At 36.3% G+C, this 8,841-nt stretch overlaps 2 protein-coding genes across 2 annotated transcripts; one reads left to right on the plus strand and one right to left on the minus strand.

The window, feature by feature from the left end:
- The first annotated feature begins 361 nt into the window (after positions 1 to 361).
- Positions 362 to 5,455, plus strand: LOC120138179 (pathogenesis-related homeodomain protein-like). Its single transcript, XM_039153753.1, is given in 12 exon segments — positions 362 to 998; positions 1,293 to 1,458; positions 1,558 to 1,681; positions 1,762 to 1,874; positions 1,987 to 2,215; positions 2,218 to 2,327; positions 2,797 to 2,930; positions 2,932 to 3,028; positions 3,179 to 3,268; positions 3,707 to 3,757; positions 4,139 to 4,330; positions 5,054 to 5,455. Coding segments are annotated over 12 exon segments (2,004 nt in total). The 5' UTR covers positions 362 to 459; the 3' UTR covers positions 5,213 to 5,455.
- A 1,264-nt stretch (positions 5,456 to 6,719) lies between these two features.
- LOC120138189 (protein CHLOROPLAST IMPORT APPARATUS 2-like) lies at positions 6,720 to 8,556 on the minus strand. Its single transcript, XM_039153759.1, has 4 exons — positions 8,460 to 8,556; positions 7,275 to 8,185; positions 7,044 to 7,187; positions 6,720 to 6,919 (listed from the first exon to the last, which is right to left on the minus strand). Exons 2-4 carry the CDS (start codon positions 8,148 to 8,150, stop codon positions 6,869 to 6,871), a joined length of 1,071 nt encoding a protein of 356 aa, XP_039009690.1. The 5' UTR covers positions 8,151 to 8,185; positions 8,460 to 8,556; the 3' UTR covers positions 6,720 to 6,868.
- Positions 8,557 to 8,841: the final 285 nt, after the last annotated feature.

Genomic DNA, 8,841 nt, shown 5'->3' on the forward strand with positions numbered 1-8,841 from the left:
GAAGAGCAGAGTCGCGGTCTAAAGAGGGAGGCGACCGTCGGTGGTGGCGATTTGGGGGAAGAATCCAATTTCATCGTTGGTTTTCTTTTATTTATATCGAATCAATCAATTTCATTTGGATTCCCTTCTTTGTTTCTTTCTATAAGCCGAGTAGGAAACAGTTTCAGCAGGTCAGCTGTGAATGACCATGCCTGCTTTTTACTTCTCTTAATTTACTTCCTTTTCTCGCTTTCATTCATAAAAATAAATATTAAAAATGAAACAATTTACTGGATGATTAGGTTCCTTTGATAGTTAATTGAACAAATCAAATCTTGAGCTGCTTCCTTTAGTTAAACAGATCTTGGTGAATCAGTTAAGTTATATTGTATCTATTCTGATTTTTAGGTGTTCTATAGAGAAATCGTTACTTATAAGCATTGCCCAAATGTTTTCAGTTTTTGTTCAGCGTGGATCGGTATGCATGGTACTGGAAACAAACTAACTGATCATGGACCTGTCAAATCCTATTCTTCTAAAAGAGAAGATGGGTCTAAGCTAATTGCAACACTAAAACTTAAAAATCTATGCAAACTTTCCCATGGCAGAGTACGTAAGCCCAAACATCATGTGAAGAAAGTTGGTTCATCCTTGTTGAAGAGGAAAGTTACTGCCTCTGTTACCAAGGGGCTGAGGAGTGATGTCTCTTACAGCAAAAAAGTGGGTTGTAAGACAAACCTGCACAAAGCAAACAAGAAAGGCTCTTCTAAGAAGTCGGGTTCATCAAAGCTTCAAGGTAAAAATGCTACTCATGGTAGTTTGGAGGAGAATGGTAAAAAGGCTAATGCAGATGTTAGAATTAAAAAACTAACCAAGAAAACAAAGAAGGGGAAAAAGGATAAGGTGGAGCTGGATGAAGCATCTCGGTTGCAGAGGAGAACAAAGTACCTTCTGATTAAAATGAAGCTGGAACAGAATCTTATTGATGCTTACTCTGGGGAAGGCTGGAAAGGTCAAAGGTACTAAGCTCTCTCTTTCTTGCCCACTCAAATCTTTAAGTAAACAGCGAAAGCCTCTTCAAACTACTGTAAGATAAAATAAAAAAATCCCCTCAAATTTATCATAAAATAGCAATTGGGGAAGATGAGCTATCATATATACTGGTGAAATGGCGTGATAAAAGAATTTAAGCTCTATCATGTTCAAACATTCAAAAGAAATAGGTTATACAAATATTCATTTACTTATTGTTGTAGGAACTATTTGTTCTCCTTCTATTATCTATTTACTCAGATTATCTGACTTTATCATAGTCGAGAAAAGATTAAGCCAGAAAAGGAACTGCAAAGAGCCAAGAAACAAATATTGAAGTGCAAACTTGGGATACGTGAGACTATTCGCCAGTTGGATTCACTTAGTTCAGTAGGAAGCATCGAAGGCTCTGTTATTGCCCCAGATGGATCAGTTTACCATGAACATGTAACTTCCATAGTTGTTTATATCAATCTATAAATCATGATTTGCTAGATTTCTATGATCAATTTTCTATTTCTCATCTTCTGGTATCATTTTCTTCAGATATTTTGTGCTAAGTGCAAGTTACGTGAGGCTTTTCCAGATAATGATATAGTACTTTGTGATGGAACATGCAACCAGGCCTTCCACCAAAAGTGCCTGGATCCTCCACTGGACACTGAAAATAGTACGTTCCAGTTGTGTAAATAAGTTCCAAATTATAAATTAAATGGCTTCTCAATAAGATGTTTTCAAATCAATGGACAGTACCTCCAGTAGATCAGGGCTGGCTCTGCAAGTTTTGTGAGTGTAAGATTGCAATTATAGAAGCAATGAATGCACATATTGGAACCCATTTCTCTGTTGACAGCCATTGGCAGGTATTATGGCAGTCTTTATCAAGTGTTGATAACCTCTGCTGATTTTTGTACTTGAATTGGATTTCACTGTTCTATCAATCAATCAACAACGATGTCATTCTTAATGGGCTAGGATATTTTCAAAGATGAAGCTGCTCTCCCAGATGATGCGATTACATCACTAAATCCAGAGGACAAATGGCCTTCAGATGATTCTGACGATGATGATTATAAACCAGGGAGGCGGGAAAACAGCTTCAGGATCAGTGACACGGCAACTGATGGTAATGAATCAGATGATACAGACAGTTCAACCAGTTTAAGTTGGTCTGTGGATAGTGAAGACCTTTCTGGATTCGGAAGGTGGAAAACCATCCATTTGACAGTGGTGCTGATTCTTATGAAACTAGTGATGGGGAAATTGTTTGGGGTCGTAGGAGGCGAAGAGCAGTCGATTACAAGAAGCTATATGATGTGAGTATTTGAAGAATTTCTATTACCTATTATTAACTTTGAAGTAGGGGAAAGAAGTTGATCGTAAACATGTTGACGATAGAAGTTTAAGTGATTTATTAAATCTCTGAAGTGAATTCTTAATAAGGAAAGAAATGGGTAGGGGAACAAAATGAGGAAATAATGGAAAAAGCAACACTTTTGGGAGTTGTGAAATTGGTTAGGGTGAAGAGTAGGAGTTGAACTTGGTACTAATGTCTGCAGAGAAGAAAGCTTTGTGATGTGTCATTGCTTTTTAGCTAGAATGTACAATGTATGGTTGTACATCACAAATATTAGACAATTTCTGAATACATGCTCATGGTTCGCCATCATAGTATTGCTTAAGCAACAGAACTTTTATATCAGGGTAAACAATAACATGGACTTTGTGCATGTTGTTGCTCAGTACTTAACCCTTTTTTCGTACTGTGTTTCTCCTTCTGGGTAGGAAATGTTTGGAAAGGATGCTCCTCAATATGAGCAAGTAAGTGAAGATGAAGATTGGGGTCCAGGTAAAAGAAAGCATAGAGAAAAAGTGTCAGATGCTGCCAGCACACTTATGACTTTGTATGAAAGTGAGACAATTTTTAAACATTGAAACCACAGAAATGAAAAGGCAGCTACCTTCAGAACTGAAGAGCAGACAACCTTTTTTCAGAATTCCTCCCACTGCAGTAGAGGTAGGAAATGCTCTAATTCCCCAATAAAAGAGTATAATTGGAGTCTGATAATCTGTTTGTCTTGTTCACCAAGCTGTTTTCTGCACTCTCTGTAAATAATTTTATGGACATGCTTATATTCCACTCTCTTTATTTTCTATGCCCTTCCAGAAACTCCGACAGGTGTTTGCTGAGAATGAACTTCCATCTAGAGTCATCAGGGAGAACCTTTCAAAGGAATTGGGCCTTGAGCCTGAAAAGGTAGCGACCAAGTTTTGCAAAATACTGAAATTTCAAAGATAGGTGGCTACAAATTGATAATGCATTTTGGTTTCCATAGTTGCAAATATTTCTCGGGAAATCAGAGTGACTAACCATTACTATTGCTTCATGATGATTCTTAATTCATCCTACTGAAACCATTCTTTCTGAGATGATTGCTTGAGTGCACCTTGATGTCAGAATAATAGAGGGTTATATTCTACATCTATGGCATCTACTAGTATTAACCTGTGTATCACATTTATCACCAAGATAAAGCAATGATCATTATGGCACGTGGATTTGATAGCAAGTTCAAAATAACAATAGAGAATTAGAGGAATAGTGTTATGTCGTCCTCAGAGTTTACATTTTGTAAGCTGTTAGCTCTCTGTTCCTTACGCCTTCCAGTTCTTATCACTGACTTTAATTTTCCAGGTAAATAAATGGTTCAAGAATGCCCGCTACTTGGCGTTAAAAAGTAGAAAGGTATGTTTGCACTCCATGCACACTGCTGTAATTGCATATGTTCATTTCTTCCATGCATTTTTTTCCCCTTATCTTTTAATGTATCAGTTTTAGCTCAAATCTTATAATGTATACAGACCTTCCACTGATTCTTCTTTTTTTTTTTCAAATCTCAGTTTCTGATTGATGGTAAACCTTTCGATCCTTGAAAAGGAAAATACATTTATAAGTTTTCGTTGCGGCTCAAACCTTGGCTGATTTGTTAGATGATATGTATAGTTGTTTCTCTTAGAAGTTATTAATTACTAACTTTACTATGCAATAGCATTTATTGTGGAACTGGTGAAAGCTAGAAGATATTTTGACCAAGTTTAGTCTTCCTCACAGTTCCTTGTGTGTCAGGTAGAGAAAGCAGATCATCTTCAGAGCTCTTCTCCTACAGTCACCAAGGAAACTGGACTACAAGCTCCAAAGAGGAACAATCCTGATGCCATAGCATTGGAGGATATGTCAGAAACAGCTTTGTTACGCACACCCAAGAGATTGAAAAAGAAACTGTGGAAGAGTCCAAACTCAAAATCAAACAGCAACAAGGTAATTTGGATAAGATTTGGTTCTAACTTAAGACTCCATTTTCCTTTCCCCTTCTCTTTTGTTCTCTTTGCATGATTTGTCTGTGATTAAAGATTCCTCGTTAAACGGTTTATATTATTCTGACAGAATTACCCTGATTTAGCTTTTCTTATTGATTTGAAAATGGCGTGCTTGTAAAATGAATGGAACACTATTAACCCAACAAAGTTTGTAACAGACCCCTTTCTTTCCTTCACCTCAAGGCATAATCTCCATCTGCTCCTCTTATCCCAAATGTAGTTTAAGATAGTTCTTATCCTGAATAAGACAACTCTTTTGGAGTGGAGCAGATCAAGTTTCAATTTAAATATCATTTCAGAGTTGGGTAAGTTTTGTCTGCTGACATTTCAGTTCAATTAGGATTTAGTTTGAATAATTTTCAAGGTGAACTTTTTCGACTTTTTTTCCCAAAGAAGCTATGAGTTGCTGTGCAATGGCTTTTAAAATTAGGATTGGACGTTGTTCGAGAGTATATGCTGGCATTTCATTGAGTTATGTTCACACACTGCAGAGTGATGTAGAATGAAATTTAACAAGCTTTGCCTGGCCTAATGTAGTTCCTACTTTGGATTCAACAATAAACTATGATTTGAATTCTAAGAATGACATGGCATAGACATAAAAATGGAAAATAAAGATGCATAAATGTTTCATTCTGATATATTTGAAGATTTTGTTTTTCAGGTCAGTAAGGAATTGAGTGACGATGTGATATTGAAGAAGCTTTTAAACGTGAAAAAAAGGAAGAGGAAGAGGAAGAACATTTTTGTTGGGGGCGGACTTCAGGCATTTGAGTTAGAGATGGAAAGACTTTGTAGGTTAAGGTTAGGCTTGAGAATATGAAGCAAACATTATTAAGATTAGAAACTAGCAAAGGTAGAAAGTTTAATAAAAGGCGGCTACGCCAGGAATCGGTTATCTATATTCCCATTGCAGAGCTGAAGGAGAAGCTTTGACTGTGTTTACAAACCAACTTCACTACCGCTGCAGGATTTTGTTCCTAAAGTTGCAATGAGAATTGATACTGTTCTTTTTTTTTGTCATATTTTTTCTTGATGAGAAATTATATCGCAGTCCCTTCCTAGAACTCAACCAATAAAAATGCCATGCCTGTCTTTCTTAGGAGGGTGTATTTTTATGGTGTGTGTGTGTGTGTGTAGTTTTGATGGAAGATTTTTGTTTTTACAGCATTAGTTTGAGCAATTTGAAAGAAACAACGGAAGACAAGAACACTGTTTAAATGTTTCTAAAGAGAAATATTAATTCTCGATTATAATACTCATAATATATTTTCTTGAGGTTGTAACTTATTTTTGTGATTGTATTAGCAAGTTTGCTTGAACAAGGAAAAAAATTAACAGCAAGTTCCTGGAAGAAGAAGAATCAAATGCCATGTGGCTATTGCAAGACGAAAAAGAAATGTAAGATTTACTTGCACGTAAGAGATAACATTTAAAAAAAATTAATGAGATGTATTATTTCATTGATTGCATCCATACCTTAAATGATAGAAAGGATTTATGATATAAATTTTCAGTACATTATTTGATTACGTACATGAATAATTGTTGTCACTGACCACAGAAAAAATAGGGTAAATTACATCATATACCACTGAATTTTAGGCATTGAATCGTTTATACCACTAAATTTTTAATTTTACTAATTATAGTACTAAACTTTTATTTTTATTTCAATTATATCACTAAACCGTTAAATCATTAATGAAACGATGATGTGACTGATGATTGTCAACGTAACACCTCACAAAAACATCGTTATGATATGGTTGTTAATGATTTAACGACCCAGTGGTATAATTAAAACAAAAATCAAAATTTAATATTATAATTGACAAATTTGAAATTTCAATAATATAACGACTAAAGATCAATGGTATCTGGTGTAGTTTACCTAAACAAAACTATAACATTAACAACGGGATCTTATTAATGGCGAAGTAATGAAAGGATTTATAGACCCTTTTAAATATCAACTTTCTCCAATAAAATAGAGAAACTATAAGCGGCAATTTACTTAAATCTTCTGAAAGTTTTTTATTTAAAAAAGATATAAAAAAAAACTTAAAATCAGAATTTAGTGTTAACATAAATTATAGTACTTTTTTATAATAATAATAATAATAATAATAATAATGAAAATGTCTAACAGACCCCAAATTAGAGATCCGTATTACTTACATCAATTTGATTTGGTTTGGAGAACCCTGAACAAGTTTAGTGTGACAAATGTAATTATAGAATCTACTCGACTAGTTTTGATGCTAAAATGCTTGTTGACCAAGATTCATTCAATATTAAAACTAACATGTTTAGTGAGTGAACATAAATAATGGAAATTAGGTTGTTTATTTATAAAACTCGATACTATTTAATCCAACAAAACCTTGCTCTTTGGGGAATAAACGAAATGGAAATAATGGGGGAAGCATTACAAGGCAAAAAAAAAAAAGGTTGTTGACTTGATGTACGTAATGGGTCACGTTTCATCACTTGTGGAACAATAATTTGGCCATCTGACAAACCGGCTCTGCAAAAATGATGATGAAGATGGTATCAACAAGACTAATATTCATATTTTTTTAGTAATAAAAGAAAAGAAAAGGAAAGAGAGAGAGAGAGAGAGAGAGAGAGAGAGAGGAGAGAAAGGCGACCTTGATTCGGGGGGGTCGATCAGCATTAAGTTTACGGACTTGGTACCTAATTTTGGTGGAGAAGAGACGTGTATGCCGCTTTTGTTTGTACCGAAGCACGCTTGCCTCCCTCACTCCGCCTTCCGCCTCACTCAATAAATCCATCTGCAATGCCATTTCATTTTTTATAAAACCCATTGAATTGCTATCCATCCCATACAGATATATCAAAGGGAAAGAAAAAGAGCATACATAGACATCATTTCCGGGAGGTTGGTGTGAAAAAGGGGAGCCACCGTCAGACTCAGACCAGGCATTGACCACCTCCTCGTAATTCAATTTCAATTTAAGCTTCAGCCCTGGATTTGGGTTGTTTTTCTTTTTCTTCTTGTCAGCTCTGGTGTTGGTGTTGGTGTTGGTGTTGGTGTTGGTTTTGGGTGAGATTTGTTGCAAGTCTACGGTTGAGAAATTCCACCAATTGGCTTGCTGCTCCACATGTCTCAATGCTCTTACTAATCCCTTTCTCGTATAACATGAACAACCAACTAGGTTGCTTCTACCTTCCCATGTCTCCTCCTCCTGCTTCACACTAAGCTTCCCCATTATGCTATCAATCCCTCTACCTTCCTCCAGGATCGATTCCGCATCGAAATCATCTTGGAATTCCATTTCCCTTTCCGTGGAAACTCCTCTTCCAGGGGAATTCACTTCCCCACTACTAGTATCGCTTGCCCACTTGTTACAAACGCTCTCCACTTTCGACTCTACGGGTTTTGGCAGCAAGAACCCAGAGTCTTGAATGACCCGGAAAGGAAACAACAACAGTTGGGAAGAATCATTGAAGAAAGAGTAGTGATGAGGCTTGGTGAATTTAGGGGATTTGGTAAAGTTTTTTGGGGGGAACAGACAGGGATAGGCGGTGGAAAGGAGGGCAGCAGCTTCATTGTAGGTTTGGTTGGGGCGTTTGCGAGGGGTTCGGGGTTTTCTAGTGGAGATTGCAAGTGGGGAATTGCCATTGCTTGAAGAAGGTGAAGACTGACAACTTCTGCTTGAAGTTGAAAAAGTAGGTTTTATTATTTCTAGCTCTAAACCATAGGCCCTCCCCCCTCTGCTTAAACACGAACTCATCTAATTCTTCACTCTTCACCTGCAAAACACCATGCCTGCCAATCAAAATTTGTATTAGCAATTAGGTTTAATCTATGCCATTCAATTTCAGCCCAATTCCAAGACAAGCTCAAAGCAAATCCAAAACCCTAAACCTTGGTTGTGAAACTAAAGGTAGGGGGAAAAGCTGTTGGATTATAAAAAGACGACCTTTTAAGAATAAAATGGTAAACCACTGAGCCCAGTATTAAAAGGAAACAATAATTAATTTATTTGGTGCTATGTTTTGAATTGTGATGGTAAAACGAAGAAATGATGAATCCCGCTTACCTCCTTTAATATTGCAATAAAACAAACCCCGATATGCAGGGCGGCCTAGCTCTGTGTCCCAAAGAATGAACAGAAATACAAGCTGGGGAACAAATATAATAGTAGAGCCGACGAGTGAGAGAGCAGGTATCTAAAAGAAAAGCACAGTGCAAAGGATAAAAAGAAAGATTCGTTGGTGTGATATTAATATTTAGGCAGGCATGTTGGACTGTACATGTTTTACCCTTCATATTTGAACCAAATCTCTAATATTATATTAATTACATGACGAAATGAGAAGCATCCTATTTACTTGCACCGGAAAACACAATGCTTGGATGGACCACTCTTTCTTTTAATTTTATTTTACATATCCCCTATGCCAGCCCGTTCTAATCTAATT

Source organism: Hibiscus syriacus, unplaced genomic scaffold, assembly GCF_006381635.1.
Source record: "Hibiscus syriacus cultivar Baekdansim isolate YM2019G1 unplaced genomic scaffold, ASM638163v2 tig00002193_pilon, whole genome shotgun sequence".
Lineage (NCBI taxonomy): Eukaryota > Viridiplantae > Streptophyta > Magnoliopsida > Malvales > Malvaceae > Hibiscus > Hibiscus syriacus.

What these genes read in the sequence shown, in the direction of transcription:
- LOC120138189 (XM_039153759.1), bottom strand. Translation starts at nt 8,150, where the DNA reads ATGAGTTCGTGTTTAAGCAGAGGGGGGAGGGCCTATGGTTTAGAGCTA. An exon ending in CTCCCGGAAATGATGTCTAT is followed by an intron (nt 7,188 to 7,274) that starts GTATGCTCTTTT and finishes ATGGCATTGCAG; the next exon opens with ATGGATTTATTGAGTGAGGC. An exon ending in ATCGACCCCCCCGAATCAAG is followed by an intron (nt 6,920 to 7,043) that starts GTCGCCTTTCTC and finishes TCATTTTTGCAG; the next exon opens with AGCCGGTTTGTCAGATGGCC.